This window comes from Mesoplodon densirostris, chromosome 16, assembly GCF_025265405.1.
Source record: "Mesoplodon densirostris isolate mMesDen1 chromosome 16, mMesDen1 primary haplotype, whole genome shotgun sequence".
NCBI lineage: Eukaryota > Metazoa > Chordata > Mammalia > Artiodactyla > Ziphiidae > Mesoplodon > Mesoplodon densirostris.
This window is the reverse complement of record NC_082676.1, coordinates 44,934,308-44,953,355: the sequence shown is the minus strand read 5'-3', so window position 1 is coordinate 44,953,355 and position 19,048 is coordinate 44,934,308. Positions and strand designations below refer to the sequence as shown.

Sequence of the window (19,048 nt, the reverse complement as noted above, 5' to 3'; positions counted from 1 at the left end):
ACTCTAACCAGCCCCTTCTCTTCATGGAAACCCATTATGGAAATCTCTACCCCCCACACACCCCCACCTTGGGATGCCCTTGTTTTGAGGGTAATACTGGCAGAGTAGAAGCTGTTGAGGAGGTGGTGGCTTCCTGAGGAAATAACTGCGGTCTGAGAGAGCTGAGGAAGGACACCAGGGCTTATGAGTAAAGGTGGGGAGGAACTAGGCTGGGGTAATAGGCAAAGCCCTTGGCAGGAACTTAGGCTAAATTTTGGGAGTCAGGTGGGTTCTGGGAAATAACAAAGGATGATGGCTCAGGCCACCCACGTACAGCGAGTGGGTTAAGGTCAGGAGAGTGAGGTGACAGCCTTTTGGTGGAGAGGCACTATCTCAAGGGGAAGACAAAGGGGAGAAAAGGGCTGCAGAGTGGAACATCTGGGGTTTTCGCAATAAGCCACAACTAGGTCTTACCTTCAGCCTTAGAACTCCAGTTTGGGTAAACACTTGAAAAAAAGAATTGGTGCAGGCCAGAATCTTATCTCCTCTTAATAAACTATGAAGAAAAGCCCAGGATTCTTACTCCTCTCTCCCTCATCCTCCCACTCTTCCCCAGATTGACGTCTGACAAATAGCCAGAAATGAGACTCACACATCCATACCCAGAGTCAAGAGGTGGATCCCAGCTGCAGGCACCCATACACACACTTTAGCCATGCCCTTTTATTATTTTTTTTATTGAGACAGGTGGATGGTGGTTAGTGGTGAGGGGTTCCCATACCCCCACTGCAGTGTTGCAGGACAGCTCAGCAGTTCTCGTGTTTACTGGGGTAGACATCCCAGTGGAAGCCAATGGCATTGATAATGGATCGGCCAGATCGGCCACTGATGAATCGTAGCACAGTGTTGGGGTACGAGGGGACAGCTTTGAAACTCTTGCCTCTGTCTTTCCCAAAAGTGAAGAGGCGGGACTTGTCAGTCACAAAGACCAGCTTTCTCAGGTAGTAGTTGTACTTTCCTGACACCTGGACCACTGATTCCCCAGGGTACAGGAGTATCTCCTTCAGCACTCCCAACTTGCCACCCACATAATCGCTCCACACCTTGCCGTAGCGCACCTGGAGACTAGGGGCAGGGGTGAGGAGGGAAGGAAGGGAGACACTGAGTAAGGTGATCAGAGTTCAGGACCTCTTGGTCTACAGGCTGAGACCTTCAGACTAGTGACAGGGATGACAAACCCCCTGCCAGTCCCACGGAATGTGAGGGTTGGGTAAGCCCTTGGAGATCATACATGGAACTTCACCTCATTTTGCTGACAAACAGGCTCACAGAGGGAAAACAACTTGCCCAGAATCACCCAGACAGTGAGTATCAGAGCTTGAATTTGAAGTCTACACTCCCACCAGGCCCCCACCCCCTACTTGAAACAAGAAAAGGGATTTTTCAAACATCTGAAAGGCTCCGATGAGGGAAGAGACTTGTCCATGCTGTGCTAGGATACAAATCCAGGATCAGAAGGATAAAGTTTTGGGAGAGCCATCAAGCAAAGATGGAGGCCAGAGGGGATTTAAACCTTGGGTGGGGGAAAAACTAGACAACTTCCAGGTCCCTCTGAGTTGATGGTATATGATTTACCCAAGATCACAAGTGTGGGAGTGTTAGGGGTTTCAACAGCACAGGTCTCAAATCCAAGTCCTCTAATAATTTTTCCATATCATGTTATCCCTGTGACTCGATTGAAACATGTGACCCAAAGTGACTGAGAAATTCACAATTTAGTGAGATCCTAGAAGGTCCCCAAACCACAGAAACGCAAAGAATCATACCCTATGATGTAGTAGCTGTTAACTCGGACACGAATGGCAGTGATGGGGCCATCCAGCTGGTTTCCAGAATGGGAGAATCGCTTTCCTCCACGGCCTCCATAATTTCCACTGAAAGAGGAGGACCTGGCCTGAACTGGAGGGAAAGGAGGAGTTGGGGGGAGAAATCCCCTGAGAGCTCAGTTTCTCCCCATCACCCTTATTCCCCCCACAACTCAGTTCCCACCACCCCAAGTCAGCCACTGACAGCCTTGGCCACCAGCAGTACAGGAAGCTGCTTCCCCTGACTCTAGTGCTGGGCTCCTGGTTTCTCACTTACTCTCACTGGCAGAGGCTGATGCACAAAGAAGGGCAAGAAAAGCAACGGTCAACATCCTGGGGCTGGAGTGGGAAGAAAGGAGAAAGTGAACGTTTACCCTTATCCCTCCAGAGATCATTTACCCAGGCACCCTTGATCTCCAGCTGAGGCTCGGGTTTCTTGGTCCTTCAACTCAGACCTCATCCACCCAGTCTTGGTCTTAGAAAGAATTGTCCACAGTCTCTAGTCCTGTTTCTCACAAATACTATCTTATGTGTCCTCAATCCCTCTGCCTCTCTCCGGTCTGGCTACAGCCGATCCTCCTCTTCCCTCCCAAGCCAGAAGATCAATCCTGACCTTCTATCTGGATTAAGCTGTGTCAAGCCCTGTTCCCTCCTGGCACAAAGCAGGAAAGGAGTTTCTAAAGAAGAAGTGGGGGACATCTCCAAATCCTAGAGATGGTTGAGTTTATCAAACTAGGAGTCGGAGCAAAACCTAACTGAAGTAGGCCTGTGGTAGATTGGCCCAGTCTGTGGGACATCTGGGGCATAGTTTAAATTCCTAGTTTCATCCTAGTCTCAAATCAGAAGGAAAGGAGCATTTTAGAGGTGTGGCTCTGGGTCACTTGGAGAGTGAAGGTGGTGATAGAAGAAACAGCCAACATCACTGTCCAAGCAGTTCTGGTGCAGGTGGGATAGACTGAGAAGTTGGAGAAGAAATCGGAACCAGCTTAAGATAGGAGATCCCAGGCACCTGGTCTATTTGTCATACCTCCTTCTCCACTAACACAAATCTGGCCGTAGGTGTATCCCAGGTGTCCCCAGTCCTTCAACTGAGATCCAGATATCCTTACACCTAAGACTAGCTCACACCCAGATGCCCCGGTTAGCTGACACACAGGTCTCCCCAGCCATTCAATCCAGGAAGCCTCTTCTTCAGCTCAGCTTGAATCCCCTCTAATTCAAATCCAGGCATCCCTGTCACCCCTCAGCCCACACCTCTGTCACCCCTCACCTGGCAGTTTCAAGTGCAAAGTAACCCCCTGGAAACTTGCAGGTCTTTTATACCTCGTCCAAGCCCTCCCCCTGCTCTTTTTTGTGTGAACCTCACCTCCTGAGCAAACATGATCAGACTCTTAGGGTCAGTTGTCAGGCAGGGTCTGGAACATCTTATCCTGCCCCAAGGGTTACAGGTGGCAGGGTGGGGTCAACTCTGGACCAAAGCCCAGATCTCAGGAGAGGCAGAATAAACTTGAGAGAAGATCACCAACCGAAGGGCCAGCTGCTTTGGGTGGGCAAACTTCCTAATCACCTCTGGGTGTGGTCCAAGGTTCTCCTTCCCCTGTTTGGTTTCTGCTGGTGCCCTCACCTGCAATCTGCCATCTTTCAGAATAAACATTGTCCTCTGCAGGTATTTGAAATATAGATTCTCCTGGAAAGGGATTACACTCCCAACACCTTATACTTAGGAATGCCTACTATTTGCCAGACATTTTTTTTCTCTCCCCTTATATTTTATATGAAAAAATCCAGAGTATAGAAAAGTTGAAAGAATTGTACAGTGAACATCCCTATGCCCACCATGTAGATTCTATCTTAATATTTTGCTGTACTTTCTATTTTTTCCATTCATCCATCCTCGATCTGTCAGACTCTTCACAAACTTTTTCTCTCTGAGAACGGTGACTTGAGGCCACAGGACACCTGGAGATCCCCCTCCCTGGAACAGGTAGAGTCAGTCCAGTGGGCAGGTGGGAAGCTGAGGAAGTAAAAGCAGACAGGTCCTCCTCTGGGGGCAGTTCTGGGCCCTCAGGACTCCTGGGCGCCATAGCTGAATCTTCCTGGGGCTGTAGCCCACACAGGGCAACGGCTCCCTCCTGTAGGTCTGAAACTTCCCCAGGGTTGGTGTCATCGATTTCTTCTCTTTGCCAGCCCTTCTCTTCTGAGGCCCCTCTAGAACTGGCCCTCTGACCCACTATGTCAGCAGGGCAGAAAGACAGAGCCCAAGGAGGGGCTGGAACCCTTAGCCTTGGTTAGTAATGATCAGGAGCGTGGCATTCGGAGTACCCCACCCCCTTATAGGCTCACCATCTGGGACTGAGGACTCCTCCTGGAAACACAGGGAGCCCCACCCTGAGGAGCCGGAAGTAGGGTGGGGCTCCTGGCAGGGAGATTCTGGGAGCTAGGAGGGCAGCCAAGGATGCACTGTGTGATCTCCCCTCTCCAACCTTCTGCATGTCCAAAACGAGCACATCCTGGTGACAACTTCTACTTCATTCCAGCCATTTTGTTCTCTTATGGCTTTTGTCCTTTCTTTGTGCTTGCCTTTCTTTCCTGATTCTCTCTCCTTCCTTTAATATCTTGATCTTTCCCTGACATCTCTTGCCCTGAGGTTTTCCCTTTATATTCTCTCTTTCTTGGTGCCTCTTCTCTTCTTTGTCTCTTCATCTCTCCCAAGCTCTCTCTCTAACTCCTCCCCCTCTCTCCTCTCTCATTATCATCCATCTCTTCTTCTTTAATAGGAGCACATCACAGAGTCTGTGACCAAACACAGGGAATCAAAGATGGCAGCTCAGGGAGGTCTGAGGTGAACACCTTGGGAAAACACCCTCACATTTCCATGACTGACACATCTGGGGCCCTCAGAATAGAGGCTCCTACACTTGTCATAGGTTCAGTTTCATGCCAAGATCCAGAGTCTCCTCCATGCCTGCAGACTGGTCCCTGGGTCCCGGGCAAAAGTTCCTGAGTCCCCTTTCCAGGGTGACAGAGATACCCTTCCTCCAGTGGGAAGGGTCTCAGGGTTCATCCTCTGTCGTCCTGGAGACAAGGAAGGCCACTGTGTAGCTAATGCTGGTACATCTTAGAGTTTGCTCTGATGCTGTGCCTGCGGATCCAAAAGGAAGAAGGTGAAGGCCGTGGGACACCAGGCCCCTCTCTGCTTCTACCTCATTAGCTCCTATTTAAACTAGTGCGCATTTAACCCATGTGCCAGCTGGGTGCCTACCTGCCCCAGTCCCTATAAGCAGTGGAAGGTACCCCTGCTCCAGTGCTACAGGCAGGGAAAGTCCAAAACCTTTCCAAGCTTTCTGCTGTCACAGGCAACTTACACTCACTGTCTCCTCTGCCCCCTTAGCAAAGCAACTAACTCAGCACATGTTTATGGAGCATCTCTATGTTGGAGGCACCACCTCAGATGCTGGAGAGATAGTAAGGAGGAAGAGAGTCAAATCCCACCCTCAGGAGCTTTCACTCCAGCAGGGGGAGTCATCAAATGAATGTTACTACATGATATGTGCTATGAAGAAATCATCAAAGCAGAGAGAGAATGTGAAGAGGGATGGGGAGGCTGCTGCTCTGGCTTAAAGGGTCCTCTGCTCAGGTAACATTTGCAAAGAGACCTGATTGAAGTGATGGAGAGAAATACAGATATTTGGGTGAGGAGTGGGCCAGGCAGAGGGAACAATAAGTACCAGAGCCCTGAGCAGGAAGCACATGGGATGAGTTCAGAAACAGCAGGGAGGGCAGGGTGGCTGGTGGTAAGTGAGGGAAGCCAGTGGGAGGCAAGGTCTGGGCAGCAGCCAGCGGGCGAAGGGCGCAGGGCCTGGGAGGCCATGGTCAGGAGTTTGGATTCCTTCCGAGAGTGAGAGGAGCCATTGAAGTATTTTGCCTTTTAAAAGGGTTCCTCTGGATTTTGATAGAGTGGAGAATGGACTGGGGGTGGGTGAGCCTGGGGAAGGGAGGCCATAGCAAGAGGGGAGTGACCCTCCCCCCATTTTGCTGGGTCCCTCTCGCCTGCCCTGGACTGCCTGAGAGGCCCTCCCTCCCTCAGACAAAGCAGCTCTGTCTTCTCCAAGTCTTGGTGCATGTTCAGACCCCAGGGTGAGAATCTGCCCCTTCCCCCCATCAAGGATTTTTCACAATATAGTTCCAAACAACAGCAGATCTGTTTCCTGTTAAGAAAAACAACACCCTCCACCTCCTCATTTATACATTGGGCCTCCATGGAGGTTTCATTTGAACAAAGGGTTTTACCATGAAAACAAATGTGAGCTTGCTTTTCTGCTCACCCTTCACTGTTCCAATGGATAAAGTCTAGAGAGCAGAAGTGACCTAAGTTGCAAAAGGGGGTTCTACCCTCCCTGACCCTCGTGCCCCACACGCCAGCCTCTCAGTGGCCTGCAGTTTGGTCTTGCTACTCCAGCTATTCCCAAAAACCGGCCTCTTCACCGGTGCCAAATAGAAATGCAAAGAGAAAGGAGGAGACAGAGTTTGGGGTGAGGTAGAAAAGAGTAGCTTTTATTGCTTTGCCAGACAAAGGGGGCCACTGTGGGCTAACATCCTCAAGACTGTGTGCCCCACCCCGGAGCAGGTAGTGAGGAGTCTTATAGTGTTCAAGGAGCAGGGCGTGGTCAGCTCGTGGACATTCTTCTGATTGGTTGGTGGTGAGGTAATCGGGAGTCAGCATCATCAACCTTCTGGTTCCAACTGGTCTGGGGTCTACGCGCTTGTGGACAGCGTACAGTTAACTTCTTCCACCTGGTAGGAGTTTTAGTATCTGTAAAATAGCTCAAAGGACGTGGCTCAGAATAATATCTATAGTCCTTGAGGAGGAACTAAAGGTCCTTGACTTTGATTAATGGCTAAAGTATTATTTTGTCTTGACTGTTTCCCTTTCTTTCTGCATTTTCTTACTTCTCTGATTAAATTTATTCTTTGACTAAAGTTTTTCTACAGACAAAAGGCAGGCGGAGGATATGGGTGGGGGTCTATTCTGGGAAAGTCTCCTAGGGTCCTGCTCGGTTACATGGCTGCCCAAAATGCTCCCCTCCAGACATTCGGCCCATACCACCAGCTCGGCCGCCCCCTGCGCCCACCACCAAGCCTGCTCTCCTCAGCTCCCTTCTCTTCCCAGCCCCTCACTTTGAACAGAATTCATGGCTCCTTTCTGTCAAGGTTCTGTCCCCCACTCACAGCCTCCAGCTGTGCTTCCTCCATCACTAGTCTGGTTCTAATTACCCTGCACCGTAATTTATCTGTTTACAGGGAAGCCTCCTCCACTGAAACGGGAGCCCATCCTAAGGCAGGAACTGTGTTGCCTCTACCTCTGAATTCCCAGGTCCTGCATCTCATCTGGCCCAGAGCAGGCGTCCCCTAGAAATGACTGTCAAATGCCTCGGCTGGAGCGAGACTCCTATGAAATGTTCCTCTTTTGACTCTTCACACAGCTATGTCTCTCTTCTCACAGGGCTGCATATGGGTTTTCTTCAATTTCTCATTTACACTTCCTCTGAAGAAATTCTGTATTCAGAAGAATACTGGGCATAAACACTGAATTCTGTGTTGAGGTCCTCCATCCAATATTTCTTAGCTGTGTGAATTTAAGGAAGTCACCTCATTCTTTAGAGCCTATATTCCTGCATTTATAAAACAAGAAAAAAATATCTCAAGATCAACCAAAACCCTAAAGGACAGTGTTTTTCAAATGGTAGATCTTAGCCCATTGGTGGGCCATGAAATCAGTTTAACAGCTCAAGATCAGCATATTTTAAAAGTGGAATAGAGGACTTCCCTGGTGGCACAGTGGTTGAGAGTCTGCCTGCCGATGCAGGGGACGCGGGTTCGTGCCCCAGTCCGGGAAGATCCCACATGCCGCGGAGTGGCTGGGCCCCGTGAGCCGTGGCCGCTGAGCCTGCGAGTCCGCAGCCTGTGCTCTGCAATGGAAGAGGCCACAACAGTGAGAGGCCCACGTACCGCAAAAACAAAAAACAACAACAACAAAAAAAAGTGGAATAGAAAAGAAAATAAGAGAGCAGTGCATGTAACAAGGTTAAATATTGGGTTTTTTTGTTTGTTTGGGGGGTTTTTTTTTTTTTGGTCCTGCGGCTTGTAGAATCTTAGTTCTCTGACCAGGGGTCGAATCTGGGGCCCTGGCAGTGGAAGCGCCGAGTCCTAACCACTGGACTGCCGGAGAAGTCCCAATATTGTTTTTTGAAGTAGTGCACTTAAACACTCTATCTGTGTGTAGTGGGTCGCAATATGAAATGTTATTTCCTATTACGAATTGCAGTTTTTTAACTCAAAGGGTAAGGTTCAAATACAATTTCTTCATATACCAATGCTATTTGTTCAACACTGTCAGGCTAGAAGTGGATTGGGACACATCTAGGGCAGTAACTAGAGTGGCTCTGGAGACCCAGATTCGGGTAGATAAGTGTACACTGTTAATAATTATTTTTAATTGAGATATAATTGACATATAACATTATATTAGTTTCAGGTATATAGCATCATGATTTGATATGTGTATGTATTACAAAATGATTATATATTAATCATTTTTGAAGTCAGAAACCTATAGCGATGTACCAAGAATTCGTGGACAGAATGTTGTATTATAAAGAGACATGGGTTAAAGCTTGGGTCCAGTCCTTACTCTCTTCATGACCTACTGAACCTCAGCTTCTTCATCTGTATATTGGAGATAAGGAGATCAACCGATCTCTGTTGACAGACCTGGCACGTGGTAAGTACTGGGTAAATGTTTATTCTCTTCTCTCTTGAGAATTTCACAAAAAGGCCTTCCTTTTTGGTCTCTTTCAGATAAAGATGGTGTAGGCAGCCATATCTTTTTCATCTGCAGTTAGCTTTATCTTATGGTTTAGCTTGAGTTTAGATCCTGGAGATCTTGTCAAATGCATCATAAGACTTGAAAAAGAATTTTGTGTAAGTTGGCTTGAACAACTAAAGTTAAAGTCACTTGGGAATCTGGTTTTTATTTCCTTTTATTGAGATATAATTACACGGTAACTTTTGTGTGTGTGTGTGTGTGTGTGTGGCACACGGGCCTCTCACTGTTGTGGCCTCTCCTGTTGCGGAGCACAGGCTCCGGACGCTCAGGCTCAGCGGCCATGGCTCACGGGCCCAGCCGTTCCGCGGCATGTGGGATCTTCCCGGACCGGGGCACAAACCCGTGTCCCCTGCATCAGCAGGCGGACTCTCAACCACTGCGCCACCAGGGAAGCCCCACGGTAACTTTTTTTAAGCTCTGTTTTTGCTTTCAGTCTCCACACCTCTTACTGAATTATCAACTGCAACTTTTTATTTTTTTCCCTTGTTTAGTTTATTTTTCCTTCATTTCCTTTAATTTGTTTTCCTCCTCCTCACAAAAATAATCACTCTCCAGAACATATGACAATATAATATTCAAAGGGATGAAATCCTTGTCCATCTGAGTTGTAGGATCAGCTATATCCAGTGCTCCTATATGCTGGATAAGCTATCAAAGTGGGAGTCACTCCACCAGGAAGCAGTCATTCTTGCTTTGTGTCGGGAGGAATTCCTCTAAAAATAGGAGCAGATTTGGTTTCCTTTACACATCACGTGAAGTTCAAAGTCATCTGCTCTCATGTATGATGTGTTCTGCAAATGCATTAAGACAGAGATAGTGTGATGTGCTGGTGAAGAGCACAGACTGTGTTGGAATCCAGCCACCACTAAACAGAGGGCGTGCGCCTGGGGCAAGTTACTTATTTATTTATTTTTAAACAGGAGAAAATCAAAGTTTAATAACATGTGTACATGGGAGAGACCCAGAAAAACTGAGTAACTCGCCAAAATGGGCGAAGCCCTCATCTTAAATGCCACCCTCAGCTAAAGACAGAAGAGGATGTTGAAGGTGGGGAGAGTCCATTCTGGGAGGTGAGCAGGAAAACACACAGTAAACAAGGGTGATTGTGATGCAGAGCTAAGCATTGTCTTCTCCACGGATAAGAATTTGTAGAGAGTTGGTCATAAAAATATGGAATGCTTTGGACTTCTCTGGTGGCGCAGTGGTTAAGAATCCACCTGTCAGTGCAGAGGACACGGGTTCGAGCCCTGGTCCAGGAAGATCCCACATGCCGTGGAGCAACTAAGCCTGTGCACCACAGCTACTGAGCCTGCACTCTAGAGCCCGTGAGCCACAACTGCTGAAGGCCGCGCCTAGAGCCTGTGCTCTGCAACAAGAAAAGCCACCGTAATGAGAAGCCTGCGCACCGCAACGAAGAGTAGCCCCTGCTCGCCGCAACTAGAGAAAGCCCGTGCACAGCAACAAAGACCCAACTCAGCCAAAATAAATAAATAAAATAAATTTTTTTAAAATGGAATGCTTTACAAATTTGTGTGTCATCCTTGCACAGTGGCCATGCTACTCTTCTCTGTTTCTACAGTTTTAGTATATATGCTGCTGAATTGAGCACCTGTAGCAAGTTATTTTACTTCTCTCTGCTTTTGTTTTCTCATCTTAAAAAAAAGAAGGGTGGGTGGTAACCGTACCCACCTCTTAGGGTTCACTCCAGAACACGGCCTAGTGCATGGTGAGTGCCAAGGAACTGTTTCTATATGAATCAAGTGTGCACAAGTGAAACATCAGAGTCTCACATTCTAAGGAGTGGCTCCATCCAGTGCAAATGAGAAAATCATAAAATTTCTAATTACCCCTCATGTTTTAGTTATACACTTAAATCATATATTCCTAACATTCTATACATATGCTTCGATTTTGTTTTTTTCCTTCCCAATTGAATACAGTGCAGACCAACTAAAGCCCATTGCACGTCCAACTGAGGCCGGCGTCATTGATTTCAACATCTGCAGTTCTTCTCAGCTTTGTCCCTATTGTACCAAGGCCATGAGATCTCGCACCTTTTCTCTAGTATCATCACTTTTTCATGTCCACTCATTTTATGAAAGTGTGAAGTCAAAATGGTCAACTAGCCACAACTAACCTGACACACAGGCCAAGGTAACTTGAACTTGATGTGATCAAAAGCATTTACTGAGGGAACTTGGAAAACAGAAATGAAGTTCCCCACCCTGGAGGGGCTCACAGCCTTATGAGGGGCAAACATAAAGGAATACATCTTCAGAGTGTGGTGAATGAGCACAGCAGGTGGGCATATGGGGATTCAGCCAAGCACAGAGGACGAAATGCAAATCCCACCTGTGGCCAGGGAAGTCTGGTCACTGATGCCAGGATTGCAGAGTGAAAAGAGAGAAGCAGGCTGAGGTCCATCCAGCGTTATCACTTGTCTTGGGCAAATTACTTAAAGTATCTGAACCATCATTGATAAAGGAAGGATAAGATTCTCTTCATAAAAAAAAGATACAAGTGAACTTATTTACAAAACAGAAATAGACTCACAGACATAGAAAACAAACTTATGGTTACCAAAGGGAAAAGTGGGGGGAAGGATAACAGGAATTTGAGATGAACAGATACACACTGTCATAGGTAAAATAGATAAACAGCAAGAATCTACTGTGTAGCACAGGGAACAATATTCAATATCTTGTAATAACCTATAATGGAAAAGAATTACTTTGTTGTACACCTGAAACATTATAAATCAACAGTACTTCAATATAAATAAATAAATTTTAAAAAAGATCCACTTTGGGCTCCCCTGGTGGCGCAGTGGTTGAGAGTCCACCTGCCGATGCAGGGGACGCGGGTTCGCACCCCGGTCCGGGAAAATCCCACATGCCGCGGAGCAGCTGGGCCCGTGAGCCATGGCCGCTAAGCCTGCGCGTCCGGAGCCTGTGCTCCGCAACGGGAGAGGCCACAACAGTGAGAGGCCCGCGTACCGCAAAAAAAATAAAATAAAAAATAAAAAGATCCACTTCAAAGGGTTATTTCAGAGGATTAAATGAGATAGAAAAATGTGTTCAGTAAATTGTGAGGTACATAGAAGACACAATCAGTTATGGCCGGGAGCAGTGACATAGGAGGAATAGAGACATTTTAACAGGGTAGGACGGTCAGTGGAGGGTACAAAGTGGGAAACACCTTCCTTCACTACAGGAGGAAAGTATCAGAGCAGATAGGGCTGCAAGAACCGGAGGAAGCCAGTAAGAATCCCCAGGCAAGCCATGTATGAAGCCAAGAGCAGACATGATATTTATGATTACTAATCTATCCTTGCTGGGGTGGGGATAAGGGGTAAGGGGGCCAACCCCATTCTGGGGGGCCGACCCCATTCTGGGGGGCCGAGAATCAACAAGGAAGAGAGCTGGGGCTCCTGCCGAAAACCCCAGCTTTCTTCGTGGGGAGAGAGGAAGAGATTATCAGCTGATAGAGAATTGGTGGCATTGCGCAGGTCTCTTTAGGGAAGCTGTGAAATGTTCGGAAGAGCAACTGTCGGGAGGGGAGCGAGAGTTGTCCAGATCCATGTTACAGGGCGACTAGAGGCACTGACTATCGTGGGTTGTGTGATTTTCTCCAATAGGACAAAGAGAAGGTGGTTGTATTGGCTCAAGGCAGAAGGTTTATGAGGAAGGCTGTAAGGAGAAAGGTTGAAGTGATTCACAATGAAGTCAAGGTTATAGAGGAAGTGGAGTGAGGTCAAAGAGGGTGGGTAGTCAGTGATGACCTCCAGGATATGGGCTCCAGGAAAAAGAAGTGTCAATAAGATGGACCAGCAGGTGGAGCAAGAGGAAGGGGAGGCTCAGCGCCTGGGGAATTTGATGGTCAATGCAGAGCAATCCTGAATGGTAAGAAGGTCTAAGGCGGCCCCTAGTGTGGAGGGGCAGATCTTTATGGTCTTGAAAGATGAGATGAGAAGCAATACTAGGTCAAGGTAAACGAAGACCGAGGTGCTAAATGAGGTTCTTTATATAAAGTATTTAATATTATCTCCTCAACAGCCCTTCAAGTTGGGGATTTGGGAAAAATAGAAATTCAGGCACAAATTAAGAAGATTGCCAAGTCCCTTGGAGCTATTAAGATGGGAAGCTCAGCACAGAGTACTCTGCTCAATATTCTTTTTTTACTTTTTTTGGCCACGCTGCATGGCATGTGGGATCTTAGTTCCCCGAACCTGCACCCCCTGCGTTGGAAGTGCGGAGTCTTAACCACTGGACCACCAGGGAAGTCCCTCTGCTCAGTATTCTGTAACAACCTAAATGGGAAAAGAATTTGAAAAAGAATAGATACATGTATATGTATAACTGAACCACTTTGCTGTACACCTGAAACTAACACAACATTGTTAATCAACTATACTCCAAAACGAAATTAAAAATTTTTAAAGTATATAAAAAAAAAAAAGATGGGAAGCTCAGATTAAATCCAGGGCTGACTGGTTCCAAAGCCCAGGTTCTTTCCATTTCCCCAGATTTCCCCAAAGAGGTGGCACTTGGGACCTCTCTAATTCATTCTCATCATTTTTCACAGCTCTCAAGGTTGGAATCACTGACTCTTGAGACCTTGGGCAGCCCGGTAGGTGAGACCTGGCAGGCCCTGACAGTGATAAAGCTCTCCTGAGCTCAGCGGCCCTGTCCTTATTCCCTGTAGGCATCAGGATGGCCCTGGGTAAGGGATGGAACTCTCAGCTGGTCTGGGCGCCCCTGCAGAGAGGGCAAAAGGGAAAGGAAGAGCGTCAGGAAACACCTGGATCTCTTGTTGCTCTGAATATATTTCACATGATTGACCTGCTCAGGAAGTCATTCATTCAGCAGGAGGAGGACATGGGAGATGGTGAGGTCTGGGTTCAGATTCAGCTCCAGCACTTGCTAGTTGTGTGACTTTGGAAGACACTAACCAGCTTTCTCAGTTTGCCCAAAATTAAGGGTATTTTGGGACATGGAACTTTCAATGCTAAAACCAGGACAGGCCCGGGCAAAATAGGATCGTTAGTCACCCCAGACAGGCTACTCAACCCCTCTAAGCCTCAGCGTCCAAGTATAAAATGTGCCCGTCTGCTGCCCGCTTCTCCGCTTCTCACACCTGAGGCTGCACTTTACAGAGAACACGAAGAGGGAGTACGGTTTAATTCCGTCTGGTTGGGAGAAGCTCAGGGTTGACTGCGTGTTCCTTCATCTGCAGAAGCTGAAATTCTGAAGTGCAAAGCAACTTTTCACCAACATTCTGCTTGGAGCCCTCAGCTGTGCTGATGTGTGGTCCGGAGCACGAATCAGGAACCTCCCCCACTGATCATGTCCCTGCCATTCCTGGTTGCTGCCTCTTGACCCCAGGTGGGCGTGGCAAGATCCAAACACACCTTGCTCAGTAGGCAGTGGTGAGATGTGGGTTGTGGGTTGTGGATGAAGGCCACTTGAAGCATGAAACCCAGAACTCTGGTTGCAGTAACATTGCTTTAGAAGGAGTCTTTAGGCTTCAGCCAGGATGAGTGGTGTAAGCATGGCAGGAAGACAGCACAGTCTTCCGAAGGGTTGTCTCCCCTGGTGCCTGCTGCTGCTGCTCTTCTAGCCTGAGGTTGGTGTCCTCCACATTTTGCTCAGGAGCCAGGTTCATTGAGGTCCTCAACAATGTGGAAGGGGAAGGTGTGGAGCTGTCGTTGCTGGAGGAACGTGAGTTCTGAGCAGAAAGTAAGAAGTGGATGAACTTAACAGTTATAAATTTGGCCACCCACAGTTCCTCAAAAAGTTACACATAGAATTACCATATGACTGAGAAATTCTACTCCTAGGTATGCACGGAAAAGGAACTGAAATCATATGTCCACCCAAAAACCTGGACCTGAATGTTCCTAGCAGCATTACTTGTAATAGGCAAAGAGTGGAAACAACCCACATGTCCATCAACCAAGGAAAGGATAAACAAAATGTGGTACAGGTACCCCTCACTTTTCTTCCTTTCTTTCTTTCTTTTTCCTTTCTTTCTTTCTTTCTTTCTTTCTTTCTTTCTTTCACTTTATTTTTGGCTGCATTGGGTCTTCGTTGCTGCACACGGGCTTTCTCTAGTTGCGGGGAGCGGGGGCTACTCTTGTTGCGGAGCATGGGCTCTAGGCACACGGCCTTCAGTAGTTGTGGTGCACAGGCTCAGTAGTTGTGGCGCACAGGCTTAGTTGCTCAGCGGCATGTGGGATCTTCCTGGACCAGGGCTCGAACTTTGTTCGTGTCCCCTGATTTGGCAGGCGGATTCTTAACCACTGTGCCACCAGGGAAGCCCCTCTTTCTCTCCTTTCTTTCTTTCTTTCTTTTTTCTTTCTTTCTTTCTTTCTTTCTCTCTCTTTCTGGCCACACTATGCAGCTTGCAGGACCTTAGTTCCCCAACCAGGGATCAAACCCATGCCCCCTGCAGTGGAAGTGCAGAGTCTTAACCACTGGACCGCTAGGGAAGTCCCTTCCCCACTTTTCTTGAAAGTTCACTTTATGCCACTTTGCTTTTAGGAAAACCTACATTAGTACCTGTTTTTGCTAGCCAAAAGAAATCTGAAGAGGATTTTCACTTTTACAATGTAAAAGCCAAAAGGTGAGAGTAGTATTCAGTGTCTGTTTTGCAGCTAGTGGTTATAGAGGCAGCACATACCCCAAGCAAGGGAGTGGCACAGCCAAGCTCTTTCCCCAGAAACTACACTCAGCATCTCAGCATCCAGCCACCATAGTTTTCAACTGTGTCTGTGGGCATCTGTGCTTTATCTCGGTTTATTTTGTGCATCCATTAGCAAGATGTGTCCTAAGATAATTACTTCTTCACTTTGTCATTTCAGTTTATGGAAGGTTTCATAGGAATGCTGTACTTTCAGATAGTGGGAAAGACAAATATTCATATGATGAAATATTATTTATTCAGTGATTTAAAAAAGAGTGAAGCACTGATTCATGCTATAGCATGGATGAACCTTGAAAACATTATGCAATGTGAAAGACACAAGACACAAAAGGCCACAAATTGTATGATTGCCTTTATACGAAATGTCCAGAATAGGCAAATTCATAGAGAAAGCAGATAGTGGTTGCCAGAGACTGGCGGGGAGGAGGGAATGGGAGTGACTACTAGTGGGTAATCAGTTTCCTTTTGGGGAGATGAAAATGTTCTGAAATTGGACAGTGGTGGTGGTTGCACAGTCTTGTGAATACACTAAAAACCACTGAATGGAACACCTGAAAAAGGTGAAATTTATAGTATGTGAATAATGGCTCAATAGAAACAATAATAAATAAATAAAGTTTGGCCACCCAGTGTTGCTACGTGTAGAAAGTGCAGCAATGGAGTGATGTATTCAGGATCCAGTTGATACCCCTTGGCCTTGGGATGGGAGAGCTAGAGGATGGATGAATTTGGATGGACGAGTTTTCTGGAACCAGAATACAAGTGAGTCCTCCAGCTGGATCTCAGGTGACTAATGACCCATAGAGGTAGTAATCCTTTCTGATGAATGAGACAGTGATAGTCAGGTATGTGGTAAAGGACATGAAGTTTGATGTTTTCTTTCTTTCTTTCTTTTTTTTGGCTGCGTTGGGTCTTCGTTGCTGCATGCGGGCTTTCTCTAGCTGCAGTGAGTGGGGGCTACTCTTCGTTGTGGTGCGCAGGCTTCTCATTGCGGTGGCTTCTCTTGTTGCAGAGCACGGGCTCTAGGCGCGCGGGCTTCAGTAGTTGTAGCATGTAGGCTCAATAGTTGTGGCTCACGGGCACTAGAGCGCAGGCTCAGTAGTTGTGGTGCACGGGCTTAGTTGCTCTGCAGCTTGTGGGATCTTCCCGGACCAGGGCTCAGAACCCGTGTCCCCTGCGTTGGCAGGCGGATTCTTAACCACTGTGCCACCAGGGAAGTCCCTTGATGTTTTCTTGAGAGCATCCACCTCCACCAGAATCAGGCTAAGAACCTGAGTATGGTCAGGCTCAGTACACATAGGAGTTGGGGAAAGTTGTGGTAGCCCCTTGGGCCCTCCTTTCTCCTGGAAACATCTGGTGGGCAGCGATGCATCATAGAGTGTAGGTGTTGGCCACTGAGAGCCTCAGTCTGGAATATACCTCATTAACTTTTCAAGTAGCATCATGGCAGAAAAAAAGGACCCACAAAAGCCACCTTGTGGGCAGGGCCCCCATCCCGACATACTCAGTTCAAATGATCATTTCCTCAAGATCCATCAGGTCCAGTTATCTCCAGATGGGGCTTCAGTTTAGGGCTACAGAGAACTATTAAGGTGTAGGCATGGCCAGATTAGGCAGGTGGGATCCAAGCAGAAGTGAAGCGGGTACCAGGCAGTCAGTTAGCCATTCCTTTAGCAAGTCTAAAAGTGAGCAGAACCCCAGCGGGTAGCTCACCAAGTCCCCAAATCTCTGTTCCTTTGAGGTCCACATACACTGGGCCTGGCATCATCTGGAACTTCTGACTGGAGAAGACATGGCCCAGAACTCCAGTTTTGCAAACAGATGTTTCCTCAGAGAGGCTGCACTGCTGGGAAAGCCTGCTTCTTCCCCTCCCCTGTCTGCCTGCTGCCCAAATAAATCAGGCAGTTTTACACAGGAAGCCTTCTTAATATTATGAAATATTACACAATATAGAAAAGTACAAAAAAAGAAATGTTCTGTACAATAATAATAAAGCAGTTTTTTACTTAGTAACTTTGAGTTACGTGTGGGATCTAGTTGGTTCCAGGAGTTCCTTGGCGATCCAGTGGTTAGGACTCTTTCGCTGCCGTGGGCCCGGGTTTAATCCCTGGTCGGGGAACTAAGATCCTGAAAGCCATGGGACCAAAATTTAAAAAAAAAGAAATTCCATTCTGGAACATAGTTAACAGGCCTAGGATTATATTAAATAAGCATTTGCAGGTTTCAGGTCACAGAAACCCAACCCAAACTATTAAGCACAAAGGGAAATGTATTATAAGGACGCATGAGTCCAAGGACAAGACTATAGCTGGGCATCTGGAGGGAAATGGAACCAGAGACTCAGAAATCTCTCTCTTTCTCTCCAGTGCTCCTCTCTCTGGTCTGCGTGATGGGAGAGGGAAGCACTGAGAGTTCCCAACCCTCACATCTAACAGATTCAGTCACCCAGAGACATTCAGTTTCAGTTCCAAAATTCCAAGGGAAAGAATTCATTGGTCCAGCCTACCTGAGGCATTCAATCAGCTCACGGTTAAGTGTGTGTGCGTGTGGGGGTGACAGTATAGGAATGTGACAGCTCTTACTGCAACCATTCAGAAAAGACACTTCCTCAAATAGTGGCGTCAGTCTAACAATCCAACAGGTGTCCACTGCAGGGCAGAAGCTGTTGGACCCCCAGAGGATATAGACCATAGAAGTGGGTCTCAACCTTGGCCGCCCATTGAAATCACCTGGAAAACCTTAAAGACTGATGCCTGGGTCCCTCCCCAGAGATTCTGATTTACTTGGTCTGAGGTGTGGCTTCAGTCTCAGGCTTTTTTTTTTTTTTTTTTTTTTTTGGCTGCGCCGCACAGCACGCAGGATCTTAGTTCCCTGACCAGGGATCGAACCTGTGCACCCGGCAGTGGAAGTGTGAAGTCTTAACCACTGGACTGCCAGGGAAGTCCAAGCCTCAATCTTTTTAAAAAGCTCCCTGGCTGCTTCTAACATACGGCCAAGGTTGAGAACTGGCTAGTGCCGTGCTTTTCAGACATTCATGTGCCCACACATCACTTGGGTATCCTGATAAGATACAGCTTCTGATCCAGTAGGTCTGGGCGGGGCCTGAGAGTGTATATTCTGATGCTCTCCCTGGGTGCTGCTGGCCTTCTGGGAAGCCAGGTTCTAAAGCAGCACTGCCCAATAGTGCTTTCTGTGATGGCGGGAATGTTCTGTAGCTGCACTGTCCATACAGTGGCCACTAGCTGCAATGTAATTAGTGGATTAATTAAATGAAATGTAATTAGTGAGACTGAAGAGCTGAATATTTTACTTGACATAATTTGAATTTGAAGAACCACACCTGGCTAATGGCTACCGTATTGGACAGAGCAGGTCTAGTGGATTTCATCCACAGGGAGGGCGTATCTGAATCACCTGTGGGATTTCTCAACCAACTCAGTGCTCTTGTGGCTGCCATGTTCCTCCTCACCCTCCCCATTTCAGGCCCTAAAACAGTAATAGAATGGCGGGGGGGAAGAATAGGGATAAAGAGTGAACCCTGGAGAAGGCCCCGCAGGTTATTCTGAAGTACTGTCCTTACTCACTTGGTGAGAAACACTGATGTAGAATGTTC

General features: G+C 47.3%; 1 protein-coding gene and 1 non-coding gene across 2 annotated transcripts; both read right to left on the bottom strand.

Moving 5' to 3' along the window:
- Nucleotides 1-785: 785 nt before the first annotated feature.
- ZG16 (zymogen granule protein 16) lies at nucleotides 786-2,176 on the bottom strand. The gene is made up of 3 exons (XM_060079211.1): nucleotides 2,122-2,176; nucleotides 1,806-1,938; nucleotides 786-1,104 (listed from the first exon to the last, which is right to left on the bottom strand). Exons 1-3 carry the CDS (start codon nucleotides 2,174-2,176, stop codon nucleotides 786-788), a joined length of 507 nt encoding a protein of 168 aa, XP_059935194.1.
- An 8,058-nt stretch (nucleotides 2,177-10,234) lies between these two features.
- Nucleotides 10,235-10,339, bottom strand: LOC132477217 (U6 spliceosomal RNA). Its single transcript, XR_009530236.1, has one exon. It is a non-coding gene; the product is annotated as a U6 spliceosomal RNA (small nuclear RNA).
- Between the last annotated feature and the right edge of the window lie 8,709 nt (nucleotides 10,340-19,048).

What these genes read in the sequence shown, in the direction of transcription:
- ZG16 (XM_060079211.1), bottom strand. Translation starts at nt 2,176, where the DNA reads ATGTTGACCGTTGCTTTTCTTGCCCTTCTTTGTGCATCAGCCTCTGCC. An exon ending in ATCAGCCTCTGCCAGTGAGA is followed by an intron (nt 1,939 to 2,121) that starts GTAAGTGAGAAA and finishes CTTTCCCTCCAG; the next exon opens with TTCAGGCCAGGTCCTCCTCT. An exon ending in AACAGCTACTACATCATAGG is followed by an intron (nt 1,105 to 1,805) that starts GTATGATTCTTT and finishes CCCTGCCCCTAG; the next exon opens with TCTCCAGGTGCGCTACGGCA.